Source organism: Zingiber officinale, chromosome 5B, assembly GCF_018446385.1.
Source record: "Zingiber officinale cultivar Zhangliang chromosome 5B, Zo_v1.1, whole genome shotgun sequence".
Lineage (NCBI taxonomy): Eukaryota > Viridiplantae > Streptophyta > Magnoliopsida > Zingiberales > Zingiberaceae > Zingiber > Zingiber officinale.
Genome location: NC_055995.1, coordinates 137,686,566 through 137,709,225, shown reverse-complemented (window position 1 = coordinate 137,709,225; position 22,660 = coordinate 137,686,566). Strand labels below are relative to the sequence as shown.

General features: G+C 39.7%; 3 protein-coding genes and 1 long non-coding RNA gene across 5 annotated transcripts; 3 read left to right on the top strand and 1 right to left on the bottom strand.

The window, feature by feature from the left end:
- Nucleotides 1-6,687: 6,687 nt before the first annotated feature.
- Nucleotides 6,688-13,572, top strand: LOC121986286. 2 transcript variants are annotated; one of them, XR_006113373.1, is made up of 4 exons: nt 6,688-7,604; nt 10,848-10,912; nt 12,569-12,694; nt 13,000-13,572. It is a non-coding gene; the product is annotated as an uncharacterized LOC121986286 (long non-coding RNA). The 2 variants fall into 2 exon arrangements; XR_006113372.1 differs by having other exon boundaries at nt 12,561-12,694.
- On the bottom strand, nt 7,711-9,444 carry LOC121986284 (inorganic phosphate transporter 1-6-like). Its single transcript, XM_042540160.1, has one exon. The coding sequence runs from the start codon at nt 9,436-9,438 to the stop codon at nt 7,831-7,833; it is 1,608 nt and encodes a 535-aa protein (XP_042396094.1). The 5' UTR covers nt 9,439-9,444; the 3' UTR covers nt 7,711-7,830.
- A 2,634-nt stretch (nt 13,573-16,206) lies between the features above and the next one.
- On the top strand, nt 16,207-17,175 carry LOC121986285 (LOB domain-containing protein 29-like). Its single transcript, XM_042540161.1, has 2 exons — nt 16,207-16,532; nt 16,660-17,175. Exons 1-2 carry the CDS (start codon nt 16,254-16,256, stop codon nt 17,071-17,073), a joined length of 693 nt encoding a protein of 230 aa, XP_042396095.1. The 5' UTR covers nt 16,207-16,253; the 3' UTR covers nt 17,074-17,175.
- Nucleotides 17,176-20,502: 3,327 nt separating this feature from the next.
- LOC121987117 (4-coumarate--CoA ligase-like 5) lies at nt 20,503-22,629 on the top strand. Its single transcript, XM_042541015.1, has 4 exons — nt 20,503-21,861; nt 21,995-22,062; nt 22,257-22,359; nt 22,435-22,629. Exons 1-4 carry the CDS (start codon nt 20,503-20,505, stop codon nt 22,558-22,560), a joined length of 1,656 nt encoding a protein of 551 aa, XP_042396949.1. The 3' UTR covers nt 22,561-22,629.
- Nucleotides 22,630-22,660: the final 31 nt, after the last annotated feature.

Below are 22,660 nucleotides of genomic sequence, written 5' to 3'. Positions count from 1 at the left end.
GAGATATCAATCTTGTGTAATAAATTGTCTAAGGTTCATTAATAAATTTATATGAACTCATATTGGTGCTATTGTGGCAAAAAGTTCATGATAATTGATGTTTTCCTCCTCCATTATCATCCTCATGTTTATAGGTAAGCAAAATATCAGTTAAATTTAAATAATTGAATGAATCAATTTATTTTAAAAATTTAGTTTGGTTATTTCAAAAATTTATTTTTTTTAAAAATTAATCTTGATTTATTTAGTTCAATTTTGATTATAAAATTTAGATTTTGACTAAACCAATTAAACTGAACTTTCAATATTCATTATAATCAATGATTGTTGGTCCACAAATCAATTATGATAAATTCAAAAATCAACTTGTGTAGTCGATTATCCATATATCAGTCAATTATTAATAAAAAAAAGTTTGATTAATGTAAATACCTTGGGTTGTTTTGACGTTGATCAATCGAGTTAAGTTGGACCATACGAATTTGATGCATTGTAAGTGTGCAGGGACTTAGGAACATAAGAAATCGAGCAAAAGATCTAGCAAGCGAGAAAGATGGTACGAGAAGAGAATCAACGAGCTCGATAATGATAATAATAGAAAATAATAATATCAAATTAATTTCAATCAATTAAGATTTATTATATTTAATCAAATAATAAAAAAAAATATTTCTAAATCTATTATATTTATTATCATATTATTACAATTATATATATATATATATATATATATATCATATTTAATCTTTCCATTATTATTTGGACAACCTCTATAAATAATAACTTTAGTAATAATATATAAGCCCCCAGGGCGTAGCGCAGACGGTGGGCGCATGGTATTTCTGGCGTAATGGCCAGGGGTCGATTCTCAGGAACTGACGACCTGGGGTTTACCCCGCCGTGCGCCTATGGCCTGTATACCTGCATGAACCTCCCTCCATATCCATGGGGCCGGCACTAGGGGGGTCGTTAAGGTAACGGATCTACTTTTTTTTAGTAATAATATATAAAAGAAATATTCTCTATTCTATTTTTCCCCTTTATCTATTATTCTTAACATTGTATCCCAGCTTTGATCCTAAATTTCTTCCATTTCTTCTAATCTTTTTGTAATTAATTTTTGTTTTTCTTATTCTCTCTCCCTTTTATTCTCTCTTTCTTATTTCCCTGCCAATGAAGGAAAAAAAAAACAAACAAATTTCTCTTTTCCCTCTTCCTCTGCCCTAGACGCCGTCGTTCCTGATCCTCTCCTGTCGTCGCGCTCTCTCTTCCTCTTTCTCGTAACCTAGCATCGTCGCCGCCACTCAAACCGCTGTCGACCACCTCTAACTCTGGCCATCCAGCAAAAGAAGCTGTCGCCGCAAATCCTCTTGTTGCCGCCGTCACCCAAACACAAGAAGCTGCCTCTCGCCAGATTATTAGAGGAGGGGATCTGGCACGTCTTCTAACTAAATTGAAGAGAGAAACCATTTTTGTCGTCAAAATTTAAAAGGATATCTACTATTTTAATAAATTTTTAAAAAATAAAAATTCTCGTTAATAGCGTTATCTTTCAAATTTTTTTATTTAAGGTTTCTAAAATCAGTATTTTCATTATTTCTCATTTAATTACTTGATTATTGGTAATTCATTATTTTGTTATGAATAGTATAAAAAATTAATTTTTATTAAAAAATAGCTAATTTAAATGATAATATAAAAAATTAATTTTATTATTAAAAATATCTAATTTATATTTATAAAATAAATATTAATATTATGAAAATTTTCTAATTTAAAAAGTAAGGATATTTTTGTAACTTTATCTATTTAACCTTCATTCCCCTTCCTTTCCTCCCAAACAAAGTAATACATGTTACATTAATGAACCTTCTCTCCCTCCGAAACAAGGAGAAGTTAAATACTTTACTTACCCTCACTTCCCCTTCCTTCCCCTCCCTTCCCCTTCCATTAATGAACCTTCCCTCACTCCATCCAAACAGAGGGTAAAGAGATATCGTCACAAAATACCTATTTCCTAATTCATACGGGTCCTCTTTTCTTTTTTTTGGTTAAATTTGCCCATGATAATTATTTATTATAGAAATTATAATTTTTTTCTTTTATTTTATGTTGATGACTTACTTTGTCATATTAATGATATTTCATCCCCATTCCAAAAAGATGATTCATCCAATGTTATTTGATTTAGTAGAGATCAATTAGTCTTGACTAATCGCATCAATTAATGAGTCTATATTTTCCATACTTGTAGGACTCAACATCTCAAGTTTGGGAAGCTCTTGATCATTCTTTTACATCTCACTCTCCAGCACGAGTTCTCCAGCTATGTTTACAATTATAGTCTGTGCAACGAGGAAATGTCTCTATCAATGAATATATGCAATCAATCAAGACCATTGCTAACAATCTAGAGGCAATTGGACATCCGATCTCTAATAAAAAACTATTAATGCATGTTCTTGCAGGTTTAGGTCCTCAATATGGTAGCTTTGTTCCTAGTGTTATGACTCGCATGGATCAAGTGTCACTCAAAACTCTTCATGATATACTATACTCTCATGAAAGGTTTGTACAAATATAATCTCAAAGGATGTTAGATTATCCATTTTTATTGACACACATGATTAGCAAAGCTCCACGACCTGATAAACATAATCAACCTTCTCCCTAACATGGTCATCAAAATCAGATTGAAGGTTTCAGAAGTTGAGGTCGAGGTCGAGGACGCTATCAGATTTCCTTCAATTATGATCATTATGTTTAAAATTGTTATAAAAGATATTATTCAAATTTTTTATGACTTGTATCATCCAATCGACCCCCTCCCTTGGCAATCTAGTACTCAATTATCTTATTTTAGAGCATTCTCACTCTCCATCCCTCCTAATGCAACGTCATTTGTTCCTGAAACCCCCAGGATGACATCTGATTCTAGAGCGACTCATGATGTTACATCGGAGTAAGATATTCTTATAGAAGCTTCGCCTTATCATGGACCTGATATGGTACAAATAGGCAATGACTCAGGTTTATAAATTGCTCATATTGGAAACACATCCTTTCATTCATGTGGTCATACTTTTCTTATGTGTAACACTCTTTATGTTCCTTCTATTACTCAAAATTTACTTTCTATATATTAATTTGCTCCTGATAATAATGTGTTTTTTTAATTTCATCCTCATTATTGTCTTGTGAAGTATCCCACAATAGGAACTATTCTACTCCAATGAGACACTAAAGACGGTCTTCATCATCTTCAACCCACCTCTCTCAAAACGTTATTGGAGAACGCATAAAAAAATTTATTGGTGCAGGGTACCCTAGAATCAAACTTGAGTTTTGATGTTGTCAAAGGTTCAAGTTAAATTTTGTTATGATCTGACAAGTTAACTAAGTGTGCAAGCTATTTACTCAACTAGGAAAGTCCTAGTCGTGGCTAGGCAGGAAAGCTTTAGCAGATCATGGAAGGCAAGTAGGAACTCCAAGTGAATCGAAGGATCCGACACTTGGCAGGAAAGCTCGATAGGTCTGGAGGATTGAAGATTGAGAGGAAGTCATGGTGAGTTGATCTGATGCTAAGCCGAAAGTCCAAACGGGTCTAGAGGACCAATGTTTGGCAGGTAGGTTGAGGTAAGCAACTGAAAATGAGAGACGGTGAGGTCATGTTCCAGAAGAGAATAACCTTAGGTCACTGATCCAACTGAAGAAACTGAGAAGATTTCCAAGTTAAGATCAAAACCATTTTACTGTCAATTATTACTCAGGCATATTACTACTCATGCATCATATATTATCACTGTGCTAACTTTGTTTTATAGGAGTATTTGTTTTAACTCTATTTTGTAGGAACTGAAGTTATCGGTCGACCGAACACTATGATCAATCGACCAAACCAAGTTGATATAGACCAGGGATTAGTTCAAAGTAAAGTCTAGTAAAGTGACTGATCGATCGACCGGACTAGCAGATATGTCGACCGGACCAGCAGATCAGTCGACCAAACAAAGGTGACATGACAAAGATCAGATCGTGCCAAAGTAAACACGGAAGTCAGGCCGATCAATCGACCAAACTAAGGAATCGGTTGACCTAACAATAAAAGCATTAATGGTGAATCTCGACGAATAGGAAAACTGCACAGATTGGTCAACCGATCAAGGGAATTAATCGACCGAACAATAAATGTTCATAAATGGCTGAAGATCAAATCTCAATAAAAAAGGAAACAAAGGGGTTCAGTCGACAGATAGGAGGCTCAGTCAACCGAATGAATCAGTTGACTGAACGGTTTATCGGTCGACCAAACGAGGCTTATATAAGGGGAGCTCGAGGTCCGAGCCAAGAAATTGAATTCCAATTCATTCCGTGTCAAGTTCCTGTTCGTGCTACTGTTCTCATCTTCACATGCAAGCTACTGCTTCGACAAGTGCCAACGATCTTCATCGTTATTCTTTTTCGGCAAACTTTAATTAAGCTTGCATTATTTTAATTTCAAGAAGATAGTAGTGTGTTACTATCTTCTAGTTGTATTATAAGAATTGCTTCTTTTCGAAGATTTCAGAAATAAGAGTTATAGTAAATTGTCCAACGATGTGATCAAGGATCACGGGTCTTGGAGTAGTAGTAGACATAGGCTCCGAACCAAGTAACTGAACGAGCCTTATTATTCTCCACTACATTCTTATTGTTTTTATGGTACAAAAAAATTTTTAATAAGCGATATTTATCCCCCCTATCACTTCTTTTCGATCCATCAATGGGTATCAGAATGGGTCGCTCTGAAATTACTTAACAGTTTTTCGAGTAAATTTCAAAAACTTTTTTTTTTATTTAAAGAGATTTTTCTTTTTGTTATACGCTTATTCTTTTTATCTTGCATTGTTAATTCCAACATGAGAGTATTGGAAATTCTTTTTATTAATTCTATGATTGTAAGAATGTCGAACTCCTACCAAAAAGGTTATAGCATGGTCCATCTCCCGCTATTCAAAGGGAAAAACTTCAGCTACTGGAAAAATAGAATGGAGTTATATCTCAAGTCCGACATCGAGCTTTGGTTCATCATACTGAAAGGATATGCACCTCCAATAGAAGATGAAAAGCTGTTAGAACCAGAAGATTGGACTCCAATGATCAAGAAGGTACAACTGAATTACAAGGTGATTAACTCCATTCAGTGCAAGCTAACTATGGAGGAACTAAAGCAAGTCGGGCCCTAAGAGAACATAAAGGAACTTTGGGATCACCTAGTAAAACTATATGAGGGAACCAATGAATCTATCATGCCCTAAAGGAGTCCCTACCCGATAAACGAATAACATTTCCCTTGTAACAGTGACAATTGAAACCTGAATACATAGTCACATAGATGTACAATAATAATATCTACAACCCACACGGCTGGAAAGTAAAACACAACCATGCGTTATATATGCAGCCCACACAGCTAGAAATAATCGCAACCATGCAGTTATATAAGTAGCCCACACGACTGTACTAAAAATATAGTGAAAGACAAAAAGAAAACCCATAAACCAAATCATAACAAGGCAAATACATGATACCACATACTAAAACTCTAAAACAAAGTCGAATTATACAATATCAAATCCACAAATTCGTAATGCAAGTAAAGTAGGAAACAAAATCAGAAATCATTCTCAGATATAATGTGAGACCTGTTGGTTGCTACTTGGAATACCGTCCTAGTTTCCATGTACAAGCATAGAACTATACTAGCTACCCATATGCTCTACTGAAGTTAAATTTGGATTGCAAACAATGCTTAACATTATTAATCCAAAATGTCCTTCAGAAGTTAAACTTGGATTGGAAACGATACTTAACATTTTTACTCCAAGTTTAACCGATGTGATCTTCCTAAGTTAAATCATATTACAGAAGTTAATCAAATATCTATTTCAAATATCGACTTCTAGGTTAACATGGCGAGGCACTAGGCCTTCTTGGGTATGGGATAATCCACCACTTTCTAGACAAAGCCTCACAAAGAAATCAGATATTTAACTTCTTACAGTAAACTAGGTTTAACTATAGAGACCTCAATAGAAGCACATTATCGAAACATGAAATCGAAAATTTGATGTTCATGAATAATTAAGGCTATAAATGAATCAAATGTTCATGAATAAATTTGATGTTCAACTTGGTAAAAATTTATTTATGTTTGTTCAATATAAGATCAATTGAATAAACAAGCTTGAAGAACCCGTTAAACTAAACAAATAAATTTGAACACATATGTGTTCAACTCATTAATATTAATGAATAACATTCATGAATAATATTCGTGAACAATGTTCACGAAGCATATTCATTAATAAAATTCTTATCAATATGTTAATTAAATAATAAAATAAAATAAATAAATAAGATTAAATTATAAAACTCAATCAATCAAATAATTAAAAGTTCAAGCGATCAAATAAACTTAGAGTTCAATACCATCTAAATGAACCAAATTCGAACCAAGTTCAAATCAAATTTAAATTGAGAGTTCGATAATATTTAAACAAATTAAATTTAAATCAAACTTTAAATAAACTCAAACTCAACTTTAAAAATAAATCAAATAAAACTTAAATAATTATTTTAAAATTTTAATTCATTTTAACTTCAGCTCTACCTAATTCATTACAAACACCACAATACTCCGCTCAATTTTTTTAGCTCGTAGTTTAATTCCCAACTATGGTTTCGTGAAGTCAGAACGCCCCGTTAAGCATTTTTTCTGCCTCGCCACCAACAGCTTTCTCTCTGATTGCCGCCCCACCTCCTCGTCCTCCTCTTCCTCTGACTGGCGGTGCACCCTCCAAGTCCCACCATAGCTGCTGCCTCGCCCACCTTCTCGATCGGTGAATCCTCCACCGACAACTCTGTCTACCTCGTCTACGAGAACCCTAGCTTCGACCTGCTCGCCTCCTGGATCGATCTCGCGCATCCGGATCGCGGTCAACATTGCCCAAGGCGTTCGCTACTACTCTTCCTCCACCGCCGGCGTCCACAACAGGATCATTAGCTCCGCCATCATAATCACCGAAGCGCGACCTCCGCGCCAAGATCTGCCATTTCGGCGCCGCAGATCTCGCCGGAGAGGCCCTCATTCCAGTCGACAAAATCGGGAACACCTCCCAAATTCCCTCGCAAGGACTGCGGGTGTGGCAGAGGCACGTCACGGGCAGGGTGGGATAATGGCGCCGGCCGTCTCCCGTCGATCGGGCGTATTCTCCTTTGGGATATGATCCCGGAGCTCCTCTTCGGAAAGCAGCCGCTCAATTATCAGTACCGCGGGGATCGGAAAGATTTCGAGGTGGCGTTCAGTTCCTCATCGAAACGGAACGGGAGGCGATGAGGCCGGACGGGGAGAAGGAGCGTGAGGGGCGGGTAAGACGGTTAGAAGATCTGTGGTTGAGGGACTTATTCCCGGCGGATGCAGCGGAGAAGCTGGCGCTGGTGGCGACGAAGATGTACCTAGAATCGAAGGCGTGGCCGGAACCTTTCGGTGTCGGTGGCTGAGCGGTGAGAGTAAGCGAGCGCTGACGCGACTGAAGCCGACGGGACTCGGACCGGTTGTATCGGTAAGTCAAAAATAGCAACAAAAAAAGTAGAAGGGTAAAATAGCAAAAAATAGCATATTCGTTTCGAATCAAAAAAAGTAGAAACCCTAGTATACTCACTTGCCTACATAACATTGCAGAAGTTTCTAGAATATTCATAAGATATTCCAATTATCAGGACAATAAGTTCAAATATGTTTTTTTTAAAAAGAAAATTCAAATTCAAATAGATGTGGTTCGAACCGCATCAAACCGGCATGGTCATTCGGTTCGAACCGGAGCTGTCGCCGTCGTCCACTGTCGCCTCGTTCTCGCCGGTCATTTCCTCCAGCGACCTTCCCTTCGACTCCGGCACCAGGAAGGTGCACGCTAGCCCCAGAAGATTGCACACGGCAAGCAAGAAGAGGGCATTCCTCACCCCGATCCCGGCAGGGTAGCCTCGGTCCGCCTTCGCTGGGTCCGGGTTCTGCGCCAGGTACAGGAACCCGAAGGCCCCCACGATCGCCCCCATTTTCCCTGTCGCTGCCGATATCCCGTGGCATGTCGACCTCAGCCGCGCCGGGAAGATCTCCGCCGGCACGATGAACGTCGTGCTGTTCGGCCCGAAGTTGGCGAAGAAGAAGGTGAAGGCGTACATGACCACGAAGCCGATGTGGTTCCCAGGCGTTGTCCAGTAGTGGTACGGCACTGCCAGCCCCAGCATGAACGCCGTCATCATTCCGAACCCTAGGACTTGGATCGTGAACCGGCCGATGATGTCGATCAGTGCCACCGTGAACCAGTACCCGGGCACCGTGCCGCAGAGCGCGATTAGGGTTTGCGCTCGCGCAATGCGGAAGACCTCCTCCAGCGCGCTCATGGTTGCCGCCTTGGGGATCCACCCGATGGCGCTAAAGATGTCCTTTTGGAAAAGGTTCTGGCTGTAGAAGGCGATGTCGAGTAGGAACCATGTGCTGGTGGTGCCGAGGAGGTGGAGGCCATGCCGGCGGAGGAACTCCCTCGAGAACAGCCCGAAGCTGTTCGACGGAATGCGTGACTGATCCACCTTATCCTGTTCGGCCTCGATTTCCGTCTGCAGTACCTTGGACATGTCTGCGGCGGCTCGTGCCGCGTTTCCGGCGACGAGTGCGGTGTACCGGGCGGTTTCTGGCATCTTCGTCCGTGAGTAGTAGGTGAGCGCCGCCGGGAGCGCGCCGAACATTAGGATCATCCGCCAGGCGTAATCGGCCTCCGGCGCGGTGGAGGCGATGGGATCAACGGCGTAGGCGGGGGCGGGGAACCGGTCCTTGAAAACAGAGGAGACGACGATGGCGACCATTCCGCCGCCGAGGATGCCGAAGCCCTGCATCGCGAATACGGCGGCGATGAACGCCCCGCGGGTCTTCTTGTTTGCGTACTCCGACATGATGGTGGCCGAGAGCGGGTAGTCCCCGCCGATGCCGAAGCCGAGCCAGAAGCGGAAAAAGCAGAGCGTGGCGATGACGTCCTTGGCGGTGTGGCCAAAGGAGAGGCCGGAGCCGACGGAACAGAGCACCATGAGCATTAGCGTCATGCCGTAGACCCGCTTCCGACCCATCTTATCCCCGAGCCAACCGAAGAAAAGTTGCCCGGAAAGAGTGCCGATGAACGCGACGCCATTAACGGCCGCGGAGATTTTGGGTGGGAGGGTGCCCGGAGTCGGCGACCCGTCGACGTGGAAATAGATGCGGCCGAGCAGCTTGGTGACCAGCGAAATGCAGAAGAGATCATAGGCGTCGGTGAAGAAGCCCATGCCGGCGATCACGATAGCTGTGAAGTGGTACCATTGCGTCTTTGCGACGTCGAGCGCGTTGAGGACTTGGAGTTGTTCCGCCATGACTCGGTATGCCCTTCTCCCCCTCTGTTATTAACTCTTCCTGCCATTATCAAGTCAATTTAACATCATGAAATCATAATGTTCGTTAATCTCTTCTATTAATTAGCATGAAGAAATCTTCCTTCAAGATTTACTTTCTTTTTATTTCCCTGCGCAAATCTAATTGATCAGAAAATAAAACAACCAAAAATGGGAAACGGTAAAAACTAAACTTATCTAATTACTCCAAGATCAAGAAACTACAAGAACGGGAAAAAAAACAGATTAAAAAAGAACTCGTTACCTTCTGCAATCCACGTAGAGAATTTAAGGGAGGAGGAGAAGAGGCAATGAGAAGGAGGGGAATGTGGAGATTATTTATAGAGTTCGTTACAGATTATTTATAGAATTCATTACGATCTCCATGCAAATAGATACCTCTAAAAATAGAGGAGGAATTCAAGGGAAGGCATCTTTGAGAATATGCTGGGAGTTTAATGTGTACCTTTGAATTATTTTGAAAGTTTCTATTTTCTTTTCATTTATTAAAATGAAAAGTATAAATATCTCTAAATTATCAGTAGTTATTTGATAGTGTTTAAGTGAATTGTTCTATCTAATAAAATTTTTAGAAGAAATTTGATATTATTGTTCTTTCAAATGTATAACATCCATTAGGTTTGAATTGTCAAGCTGGATTGGATATATGGTTAAACCGTTTTATATTTTTAGCTTTTATTCTTGAGAAAATAAATTTTAAAAACTAAAGAAAAAAATCAATGGCAAATGCTTATTATTTTTCTTTTTAATTTATAATTATCTTTTTTAGAAAATATTAAATTAAAACCATTTTTTTTATTTCTAAAAACAAACATATAGGCAAGAAGAGAATGTTGGGAGACTTCAAACAATGGGAAAAGAGTGATGCTTTGTGTCTGGTTTTACTTACTGATTCAAGTTGGTGATCTTGTTCATCTTGAACACCAATAGAATATAATCAATTTTGTCCAAGGCATCATTTAGTCTAAACCATTGCAATGACTTGTTAAATATCATCTGTTTAACAAATTCAATTGTATAAAAGTATTTTCTAGTGATCTTGTTATTGATTTCAGTTTTAGAATCTTAGAAGTTTTAAAATATGTTTATTACACCAGGTGAATAATTGATAAAGATTCTTATTTTTTTCATGTGCTTCTAAAATTCAAAATATTGTTTTCTTAAGGACATATGTTATTCTTTCTTTAGAACTTTCTTTTTTTAAAGAAAATTCTTTGATTTCCACCGTATGTTAGATTTGATTAGATTATTATATTTAGTTAATTTACACTTTAGCACACCAAAAATTTGTTTTTTAATATCATCTCTAGCTATGATTTTTTCGCACAAGTTAGATTTGTAAAAATATTGTTTTCGTTGTGTTGCCACAGGCAATATCCAGCAGTGGTGCTCAACATTGCACTCGAAATGGCAAAGCGGCTCCTCTACCATCTCGGTATGCTCCTCTTGTTATTTCTCTCCTAAATATTTCAATTTTTTTGGATCCTTAAGATCAAGAATTGTGCTTGTTGTTTCAAAATCTTTCCATCCCTTACAATGTTTTGGATACTTAAGAATTGTGCTTGTTTGTTCCTTACCTTTCAAATTTATTTAATTTCAAGGAGAAGTGGTCTGACTTATAATCAATCGCCAGGTGAAGGTGAAGGTGAAGGAATAGCTAAAATTTGTGCTTTTCCTCTTTGAAGCTCCTATCTTTTGGGATCACAGCGTATGAAATGCTTATATTTTGTTGGTTGTGTATCATTGGTATCATATTGGGTGAAGTGGGAATCAGGGCTTGCATTCATTATCGAAATATAAATTCAACTAGGGATGGCAATGGGGCGGGTTAAAACCCGGCCCCGTAATAAATCTGCCCCAGCGGGGCGGGTTTAGACCTGCCTAAACGGATCTAAGACGGGTCCGGGGCGGTCCTGGGTTTAACCGGACCTGTCCCGGACCCATATATATATATAAATAAATATATAGTTTATTAATATAATTATAATTTTTCTTATATTTAATAATTAATATTTTAATTAAAATTTTATTTTATAATATTTTAATATTGAACTAAATATATTTTAAATATGGCAGGTCTAGTGGGGCTAACCCGGATCCGTGCTGCCGGGTTCACAGGGCAGGGCGGGGCGGGGCGGGGCGGGTCCAAAGGGAGGCGGGGCGGGTTCCGGATTTGGCCAAACCCGCCCCAACCCGGACCCGTTGCCATCCATATATTCAACTCAAAATGATAGATAATTTTTGGTTAGTCTCGTATTAGGTTGTGACGAGACCAATGATTTTTCAATTTGTATTCTCAGTGGGGATAAATTTGTTCTAAGCCATTTATGAATTGAGTCAGAAGACTTACGATACATTCATTGGCAATGAGTTTTTTTTTTCCTTCTTGGGTGATTGCATTTTGTAAAAGCTAGTGATAGTAAAGTCAATTTGATGCTGTAGATCATCCTTGATTACGATTTCATTTGACCATATGAAGTTTGATGTTGTTAGCCTCATCTGTTTCTGTAACTTACTATCTGAATCCCCTTAATTCTCAATAGATTGTAGTATCCTGTGGGATCAAAAACTTAGCTTTCAAATTTTCAAATATGTTTTCTTTAATATGCACGCGATCTATTTGTTGATGTGACTCCACTCTTCTCGGTTAGAAGATTGAACATGGTGCATTCGCTAAGGCTACAATTTAGACAAGTTTCTCCACTGTCATCTTCAACCCTGTTATTCATAGAATTATCCTGTTCTAACTTTGCTCTAGATGTCCTTTTATTTGATAATGCACCAACTGAAAATCAAGCTTGGCCATTTGAAATTATCAGCAACAATTGCGATCTGGTTTTCATACATATTAAAGCTTCATATACATTTTGCAAGAATGGATGTTATCAGCAACAATTGCGATCTGGTTTTCATGCTTGGCCATTTGAAATTAAGGATCTACCTTCTACGACATTGGATTTCTTATTAAATGGAAACATGTGTTTGTTATCATGTTTAAACTCAATCGATCTCTTCCTACTTTTTTTTTTGTTTAACTTTGGTATGATGTTTTACATGCTCATATTAATTTTCTCTTCGTGAAGATTTGCAGGATGAGTCCTCTAGGGAAGGAAGACTGGTAGGGAATGTTTGATTTGGTGACAAATCTAAGCGAATTGCTGTCTTTTCGGTTCAAGATGTGACAAGGGAATGATCAAGCTTAGGGACAGTCTTTCCGGTATGGCTTCCGGTGATACTTACTTGTCTCAGCTATGAATAGTTCATTTGGTTTCTCATGTATGTACATCACAAAAAACCTAGCCTTTCAAGAGAAAACATTCTCTTTATCTTATTATTTGCCATCTTCGACACAGATCAACTTAGATCAACTTCTCTCGACTTGCTCTTTCTGAAATCCTATTCGATGACAATTTGCAGACGTCGATTCTGTCTCTCTTGATAGTTAAACTTTTAGGCGGATTATTCATGTAAACATATTATCTAAATAATGATGAATATTGTTTTTTTTTTTTGTTGTTGCAGAAGCAAAACAACATAAAGATCCAGGTACTCCAACTAAACCCATCACTGAAATTCTAAGTAGAACCCAGATCAGAATTACCTAAAGCATAGCAATATCCGGCAAATTTATCTCCGATCACAGATGTGATAGCCATTATTATGCCTTGAAGGGAGGTGCTGAAGAGCCTGTCAATCTCTGATGATGGAACAAGAATCTCAGATCTGATAGAGAAATGAAAACTTAGTAACCACATACTGAAATATTTGCGAATGAGGTTCACTAACTTTATTGACCATTTCAGTTGATTGAAATCCTCCAACCAAGAAATCATCTTTGGTTCGACATTCTCTGTTTCTCAGCTTTAAGAAGCATCTTCACTCGTGGAAAAGTTTCACAAGCTGTTCAATTCCAGAGGAGACGCTGCTCCTACTCGTTCAGAGAAGTTGTTCTTTCTCGCTCGGAGAAGTTGTTCTAAGCCTTCATTTGCTTCCTTTAGTGGTGACTGTTGATCAAAGGACAAGCTTTGTATTCCTTGTCTTGTTGCAACTTGATTCTCTTTCAATCAAACCAACAATGACAAACATCCCCATCAACCATCACTCTTTACTTTTGAAGGTTGCCAATTATTATTAATTAACATCTAAATTAAATTGCATATGCATCATAAATTGTTGGTCAAGACTTTGAAGATCTGTCTCCAAATAGGACAGTGAGTGCACATCCCACCCAACTACAAACCTCCAAAATCTCACTAAAAAATAGAACCTTCTGCATAGGGAAAACCCTGAAAGCAGTCTTGTGTTGTATGACCATCAGGCAAGAGTGGCAAGGTGACCACCTTTGTTCCCCCACCCTCACCCAACAATAAGAATTCCATGGAGAGATGGATGATGCATGTGATCGAGTTGCATCATCAATCGTACTGAAGGAAAATAAAAATCCGAGATCTTTAGGGATAGGTTCGACCGTCGTGTAGTGTGTATTCGACTCTCGAATGTTCATTCAACTCCTGTGAAGAACTCATGTTTTGAGTAGATGACAATCGCCAAAGCACCATAACTTCATCGTACCAACAATTGGTACTCTATAATTCACAGATAGGGATGACAATAGATCGAATATCAATAAAGGTTACCCCAATAACATCGCCTCTCTAGCACCCGCGAATCACAACCTGAAACCTATTAATCTGCTAGGGTTTGGGAGCATAACACTATATAAATAGCACAAATATTGGTAACAAGAAGTATGTCTACCCAAACCCTAAATCCTTTCATCTTCTACATTTTGTATCTTTTTCTTGAAGCACCCATGATGACTTAGGCAGGGAAGGCGACTCGTCAGGCCAACTCTCGGCAAGCCCTCCGACACATGTTATTCTTGCAAAGTCGACTACATCATACAAGAAGAAGGCATCGGTAGATTTTTACTGCATCAATAAATATTATCCTTAAAAACATACAAACAGGTGAAATTTTCTAACAACTTATCGATCAAGGCTGCAGTCCAATTTTCCGCAGCTTAAGTTGATCAAAATCAATCGGATATAGAAAAAAATCCCATCCAATACCCCCTCAACAACAAGAGAGAGACTCAAAACCCCAGTTCCTGAGCAGTAGTAGAATCTGACAAGGATTGCAAATTAACCTAATCAATGTGCATGTTCTTGCAACTTTAATAAGTCACTTCAAGGTCAAACCTAAGAGATGAAAAGTTTGATGATCAGAACACTTTATGTATCCATCAGATCACATTTTTTAAGCAGATTCTGTGCCCATCACTTCATGCACCAAGATTGACTATTATTTTTCAGCATGTGGCTTTCCAGATGCAGCTAAAACCCTAGCTAGAGTTTTGTCCCTTGGAGGTGAAATCAAGGCTTGTTGGAGGAGAAAGACAAAGAGAGGTTAAACCCTAGAACTAGTGTCAATCTTGACCACTATTTTGAGGACTTTTTCTTGTACAAATTGAAGTGTGGAACACTCCATCTTTTTTGCTACCCAGACAAATTTGACCAGTACCTTGTAATTAGGGTTAGGTTCATGAGTCAAGTTGCCTCTGTTTGGTGATAAATATGTGATCGATCATTGTTAGTTTACACTAAGCTTAATTTGGTTCGGTTCAATTTTCGGTTTGAACTCGATGATAGAAGTAATTAATCGACTAATTACATGTTTATAATTATTGTAAGTATGGATATAGTTAAGTTAAAGTCATAAGCTAGGTATGAATTCCCAAAACTAGGGTACGGACTTAACGATCGAGGATTTGGACGATCGGCTAAGCAAATTGGATAAAACTAATGGGCCAAAAATAGGAATTGGCTAAACGTGTTGGTAGAGTGGATAAATCGAGTCAAACATAGAACGAATCATTTCTAACTAAGTATACAAATGGAAATAATTATCGATTTATGTTTCTATTCGACTCCCATCTAGTGCATCCTACCAAATTAACCTAGGATTCAATCCTACTTGAAACCAAGTAAAATGTATGAATCAACTCAAATCGTCATGATTAAAAAGCGATGAAACCCAAGATGAATGATAACCTCTTGTGCTAAAACTATAATGATGTAGTCTTGCATATAGTTTAGGGTTTAATAAAGACTTTGATGGACCTTCATTGGATATATTCTATTCTTCTCTTCCTCCTTTTCCTCCTCTTTTTCATGTTGTGAGCCGAAAGAACTTAGAATTTAGTACTTTGATGTCGAAAAAGACTTTTGTCCTTGCTAGAAATAGTCAAGACTAACACAACTTAACGATGAAAATATACTCTTATACGGCCCCATGTCTTTACTAATTCAGTCAAAAGATTATAGACAAAGGTGACCATAAATCTTTCTCCCCAATTGTAACCATTTTGAATAAACTAAAGTTTTTTGTTTCTTCTAAATTTATTCTAAGTGCTTTCTTTATGTTTGCCCTACTTGTTTAACTTTTCTATTGTCTTAAAATTAACAAATAGTTTTGAGGGTCATTTCTTCATGGTTAAGTGTCAAACAACTTCGATGGAAGGAATGCGGAAATGTTGAGCAAAAAAACAAACTACTAAATAACTCAAAGAATTGTAGATAATGTTTTTATATGAAAAATGGCTAATGCAGGCCATTAAGGAGACCAACTTCAATATATTAATCGCCAAAAAATGATCTCCACCTCCACCTCTACCTCCACCTTCTAATGTTTATAATGAGATGGTGATTCATCACAAACCCTAGGCGAGAAAACAATTGATATTCATCAATTAAGTTTGAGTAGTATAGCTCAAGATGGTAGGGTTTGGCTCTCCTTGTGGTGCATGCAAGTTCTTGAGGAGAAAGTGTGTGAGAGGATGTGTGTTTGCTCCCTACTTCTGCCATGACCAAGGTGCTGCTCATTTTGAGGCTATCCACAAAGTGTTCGGGGCGAGCAACTTCTCGAAGCTCCTCCTCCACCTCCCGGCTTCCCAACGGTCCGAAGCCGCCCTCACCATCTCCTACGAGGCTCAAGCCAGGCTGCAAGATCCTATTTACGGTTGCGTGGCACACATCTTCGCGTTGCAACAACAAGTGAGTGCCAATTTAGTACAAACAAGTAATGCAGTTCGATCTATACTACATCCTTATCATTTTAAGGATGAATTTGGTTTTGTTTGATTAAAGTTGATATTGGTTTCCTACCTTGTTTTTTGTATAGGTTGTAACTTTGGAGGCGCAAATAGAATCGTTAAAGGCTCAAACAGCGCAAAGTTACTCTTCGACATCGAGACTTGAAGAAGATGAGCTGAATAACAAGCTCCCACAACATCACACAGGCGAATTAGACTATTTATTCGCCCGCGAAATGAGCATAACTCAATCTTCGGTTTCAGATACCAATATGAACCCTGAAGTCATGTTGCACCTTGAGGATGTGCTTCTCAATTCGAATTCCTTCCAATCTTCTCAGCATTCATATACGAGCTACGACAATCAGTTCTCGATTACCACCGATGCTAATTCATCGTGCACGGTGACTTCACTCGACCTACAAGCCAATGCAATGAGATCGACATATCAGGATATGGATGATCTTCATTCTGTTGCATTTGGCTACCTTAATTGTGCATGAGAGGCCACATGAGTGAGTTCAAACAAGAGACATTTGTTAGTCCTTCATGACGACCGATTAGGCTTGTCGATGGTGTACGATATATAAACAAAAATGAAACGAAAAGGCTGAATTTTGTGAAGCTTATTGCCATTTGACATACATTAATTACTTTGGTATCAATATCGATTTGAAGTCTATGTGTTTCATTTTACGAACCAAACGGAGAGACATATCAAACTTATCGTAGATATAGAAACAAATACGAACATAACACAAGCAAGTTGCTTGAAATTAACACCAATGATTGTTTAACAGATACTAATTAATTTGATAAATAATACACTTCAAACATTGTTCAAACTCCTTTATTGTGGTGCCAAAAAGCCTTTTCTTTGTCCTCATGGGTTGGAGTAAAAAAAAAAAACTCCTCTTAGCCCTCATGGGTTAGTGTAGTTGATTCATACAAGGGTATTATTGTCAACATGCCTGATGTTCACTCTCAGTGGGTGCAGAATGTTCTACCCGTTACCTCAACCCCTCCTTGCATACGTTGTACTGTTGTTGGACGAAGCCCCCCGTGATTTCTCTCCCTTTCAGATAATGAGGGACCACCCTGGAAATGCCGCCAAGGTGACAATTTCACCATTTGCTACCTATAAAAAACTCCTCACATCTCCTAGTCAATTTGACGGTTGACTATACCTTTACATAACAACTTAGGGGACGGATTGTGAGAGACATCTTAGATGATTATAATCATCTTTTACTACCATCAATTGAATACTCAAAATGTGCCCCTAAACATAATTGGTACCCAAGTGATAGACTTACATCAATCAATTAAATGCTCAAAATGTTGGTAAAAAAGCATGTTTTGCTAACTTTTGAGTCTAAATTCAAAGAACTAAAGCTATGATGGATCAGTCAAAGAAGGGACTAAGGAAAGAGTAAAGCCACTCTTGATCATCATTAAGGTAATTGAAAAAAAAAAAGGTTGGTGTTGCTTAAAGAAGTGGGAGTTAATTAGTACATGTTGCACAATCAGATAGGTATTTGGCACATTGTTTGTATCATGTTTTCGAAGTTTAAAATTACTAATCTCGACTTGGATTTATCTAAGTCTCGTATAATCTAAGTAATCGAGGGAATAAAGGGATTTATATTTCCTGTGTTTATTAAAAGAGTTGGTTTCCATTAGGCTTGGCCCAATTTTCAACTCGATTGTAGGTCGAGCTATATTTTTTTTTAAAAAAAAATAAATAAATAAATTTCATCCGATTTTTATAATTCTTTTTATATTTATTCTTATTTTTTATTTAATTTTCATTATTTTATTAAAATACCCGTCCATGATAGTGTGTGTTGGACCCCATTTAGCATATTATCTAAATGGGCCGATGGGGCCTGGACCATACCCAGCCCAACAAACAATCGTTTCAATCGGCCGAATTTTACACATGAGAATCCATGGCCGGACATGCAACTGTTTATATATATAGATAAACTGCCGGCATGAAAAGAAAAGGACAAAAACAATTTTTATTAAATAAATAAATAAAGTATTAATTAATATATAGAAATTTAATACGACATGCAACGGTTTCAACGTCCAAAGTCCAGAACTTTGTCTTTTCCCTCCGTTTTAATATATAGAATTGAAAGCTCATCGAAGAACCTTCTAATTTTACATAAAACGTGCTATGGTGATTATAAAATTTGATGTTTTTTTTCTAATGTAATCTAAAGTGTAGTCCTTCGTATTTCATCTAATATTATCGGTTCTAAATAGATTTATCGAATTAAGTATCATATAGATAATTTTATTGAACGTTACAAAAATCATCTTATTACTAAAAGTTTTAATCAACAGTTAGGTATTGACTTCAATGATACTTTTAGTTCAGTCATCAAAATTACAACTATCAGATTGCTACTATCTATAGTTGTAAGCTTCAATTGGCAAATACGTCAATTAGATGTTTCCAATGTTTTCTTTCATGGACACTTTAAAGAAACTGTTTATATGGAGCAACCTCCTAGATTCATCCACCTACAACTTTCAATATATGTGTATCAACTTCAGAAGTCTATATATGATCTTCGACAAGCACCTCGTGTATGGTTTCATCGTCTATCTACCTGACTTCATACTCAGGGATTTTCTAGCTCAAAATAGACTCTTTCTTATCCTACAAATGTAATGAGGAATTTTCAATATTTGTTCTGATTTATGTAGATGATATATTACTAGTTGGTAGTGATCAAAATGACATTACTACTTTACTATATCTTCTCCGTCAAGAGTTTTCTATTCGGGATCTTGGCAATGCTCGTTTTTTCCTTAACATAAAGTTTCTCTCACATTCTGAAGGTTGTCTTCTCTCTCAAAACAAATACATTACTGGGCTCCTACAATGAGTTAAAATGAATGGTGCACGTCCTATCTCCACACCAATCATTGAGAGTGGTTTCACTGTACCTTCATCCTCCTCTTCGATATCTGACCCCCAGATCTATCGTAGTATTGTTGGTGCCCTACAATATGTCACAATTACACGACCCGATATTACTTTCACTGTGAATCGTGTCTGTCAATTTATGTATGCTCCTACTGAACATCATAATTGAGAATGTGTTAAGAGAATTCTTCGATATCTCAAAGGAACTATTCTACATGGTCTTCTTTTATATCGTCAGTCTCTACGAGAGTTGATTGCCTACAATGATGTAGATTGGGCTGGATCTCCCGAAGATAGACATTCTACTAGTGGTTATGCTATATTTCTTGGGCGGAATATTGTTTCCTGGCTTTCAAAGAAACAATCTATAGTCTCTCGCTCGAGTACTAAAATTGGATATAAAACTATCGCTAACGCAACATCAGAAATTATTTGGCTACAATCTCTTCTTCCAAAATTACACTTTTTCTCAACTGCTACGCCTAAAATATGGTGTGATAATATTATAGTAACTTATCTTGCGGTAAATCCTATTTTTCATGCTCGTACTAAGCATGTAGAGATTGATTTTCATTTTGTTCGCGAGCGTGTGGCACTCAACAACTTTTGATTTCTTATATCTCTACGAAAAATCAAATTGTTGATATATTTACTAAGTCATTATCTAGACAATGTTTCATCAAGTTAGCACTCCAACGACAATAATAGAAATAATCTCTAATTGATTTCAATTAATTATGATTTATTATATTTGGTAATTGACATGAATCAAATAGAAAAAAATAATATTTCTAAATCTATTATATTACTATATTTATAATTATTATTATGATTGTATAATTTTTTTAATATTTCTATTATTGTTTTTGGACAATTTATATAAATAAATTTATTGGCTTTATGTTATTCCTCCTCTACCTATTAATTTCAACGCTGTGTTCTTGTTTCTTACGAGCATATGGCCGAACACCTTGCGGGCGAGGAGGTGATGGCGGCGGAGGACTGTCAGAGGAGCGGCTTCTGCGCCGATTCCGGCGTCTTTCGTTCTCTTCATCGCCTCTCCCCTCGCCATCTCCCGTCCTCTGATTTCCCCCTCGACGCTGCCTCCTTCGTGCTCTCGCTACTCCCGCCTGCCGACCGACTCGCTTTCCTCGACTTGGCTTCCGGCCAGGGCCTCTCCTTCTCCGATCTACGTCGCTCTGTTCTCTCCCTTGCTGCTGCACTCAGCCTTGGCCTCGGCATCCGCCCCGGCGATGTCGTGCTCCTCCTCGCTCCGAATTCTGTCCTTTACCCTGTTATTGCCCTCGCCGTGCTCGCAGCCGGCGCCGTACTCTGCCCCGCCAGTCCACTTTGTACCACCGCCGACGTTGTCCGCCAGGTCCGTGACTCCGGCGCCTCCATCGCCATCGCTGCACCCGAGGAGGCCCACAAGACCGCTGCCGCCGGGCTCCCCACCCTCCTCACCCGCCGACCGTCCCCGCCCGACGCCACCCATGAGGCGCTTCCGTCGGCCGAGGAGATGATGGAGTGGGGCGACCCCATGGCGGCGACGCCGTCGGGACGGCGGCAATCCGATCCCGCTGCGGTGCTGTACTCATCGGGGACGACGGGGTCGCCCAAGGGAGCTGTGCTTACCCACGGGAACCTCATCGCGGCGGTGTCGTTGCTCCGGTGGGCGTCAGAGGCGAGCGGCTCCGACGGCGACGTCTACCTCGCCTTCATCCCCATGAGCCACGTGTACGGCCTGGTCTTCTTCGCGCTGGGCCTGCCCACGACGGGCGCGAGAGTGGTAGTGATGCCGCGGTTCGAGCTAGCGGCGGCTATGGAAGCGGTGGCGCGTCACGGGGTGACCAACATACCGGCGGTGCCGCCGGTGGTGACAGCGATGGCAAAGTCCCCCCAAAATTGGGACTTGTCGGGGCTGAGACGCATCGGCACCGGGGCGGCGGCGATGCCTCCGGCGTCCGCGAGGGGGTTCCGGCGCCGGTACCCGTGGGTGGAGCTGAGGGAGGGGTACGGCCTGACGGAGACGTGCGGGGCGGCGACGTTCGCGGCAGCTGCATCGACTCGACCTGAAGGCAGGGGCGTGGGGCAGCTGCTGCCGGGATTCGAGGCTAGGGTGGTGGCGCCGGCGACAGGGAAGGCGGAGGGGCCGGGAGGGGTGGGGGAGCTATGGCTGAGGGGGGCCACGGTGATGTGGGGCTACCTGGGCAATGACGTGGCGACGGCGGAGGCGGTGGCGGACGGCGGGTGGCTCAGGACCGGCGACTTGGTCTACTTCGACGAGGACGGCTACTTGTTCATAGTCGACCGCATCAAGGAGCTCATCAAGCCCAACGGCTACCAGGTGAGCTCACCTCCATCTCAAACTAACAAATTCAAAATCTTATCGACAATTCTTCCCGCCACATTGGATGCGATACGAATTCAAACTCCCTAGCTCACTTGGATGTTTCATTGAATTGTGAATTGGATTGCAGGTTACCCCAACAGAGTTGGAGGCTCTGCTTGCAACACACCCTCACATACTCGATGCCGCGGTCGTGCCGTGAGTCTTCGTCTCCTACCTCCTTCGTACTCATACCAATTACTAGCACATCGCTCTCTAAATCGCATAACTAATACACCTATCAAACATGAATCCTAATGCAAGAATTTGAAAAGAATTGTTATAAGCCCGCGAACACATACAACCGCCTTGTTGTTCGTCGTAACGAGAAAGATGTGGTGGTGATATTGCAGGTTGGAGGACGAGGAGGCAGGGCAGGTGCCCATGGCTTTTGTGGTGAGAGCGAGTGATAGTCGACTGACAAGTGAGGAGGTGATGCAGTTTGTTGCTTCTCAGGTAATAAACACTAAATTTCAAATTCTAAAATCCTAATTTCATTGTTAGGTAATTGACCTACTGAAACTGAATCAGGTGGCACCCTATAAGAAGATCAGGAGAGTTGCCTTCATAGGCACCGTTCCGAGATCACCCGCCGGCAAAATTTTGAGGAAGGACCTCATAACTCTAGCTCGGCAAGCCGTGTCGCCAAAGTTGTAGAGTCATTCGCCTTCCATGTATACCTTATGCTAGACTCTTTAATTTGGTGCTTACTTATAAGATCCTATGAAATAAGATAAGTGAAAAGGTTGTTCTTGTA

Excerpts from the sequence above, each read along its gene's own strand:
- LOC121986285 (XM_042540161.1), top strand. The coding sequence starts at position 16,254 with ATGGTAGGGTTTGGCTCTCCTTGTGGTGCATGCAAGTTCTTGAGGAGA. Across the intron at positions 16,533-16,659 it reads TCTTCGCGTTGCAACAACAA|GTTGTAACTTTGGAGGCGCA; the intron begins GTGAGTGCCAAT and ends TTTTTTGTATAG.
- LOC121987117 (XM_042541015.1), top strand. The coding sequence starts at position 20,503 with ATGGCGGCGGAGGACTGTCAGAGGAGCGGCTTCTGCGCCGATTCCGGC. Across the intron at positions 21,862-21,994 it reads TCAAGCCCAACGGCTACCAG|GTTACCCCAACAGAGTTGGA; the intron begins GTGAGCTCACCT and ends ATTGGATTGCAG. Across the intron at positions 22,360-22,434 it reads TGCAGTTTGTTGCTTCTCAG|GTGGCACCCTATAAGAAGAT; the intron begins GTAATAAACACT and ends AAACTGAATCAG.
- LOC121986284 (XM_042540160.1), bottom strand. The coding sequence starts at position 9,438 with ATGGCGGAACAACTCCAAGTCCTCAACGCGCTCGACGTCGCAAAGACG.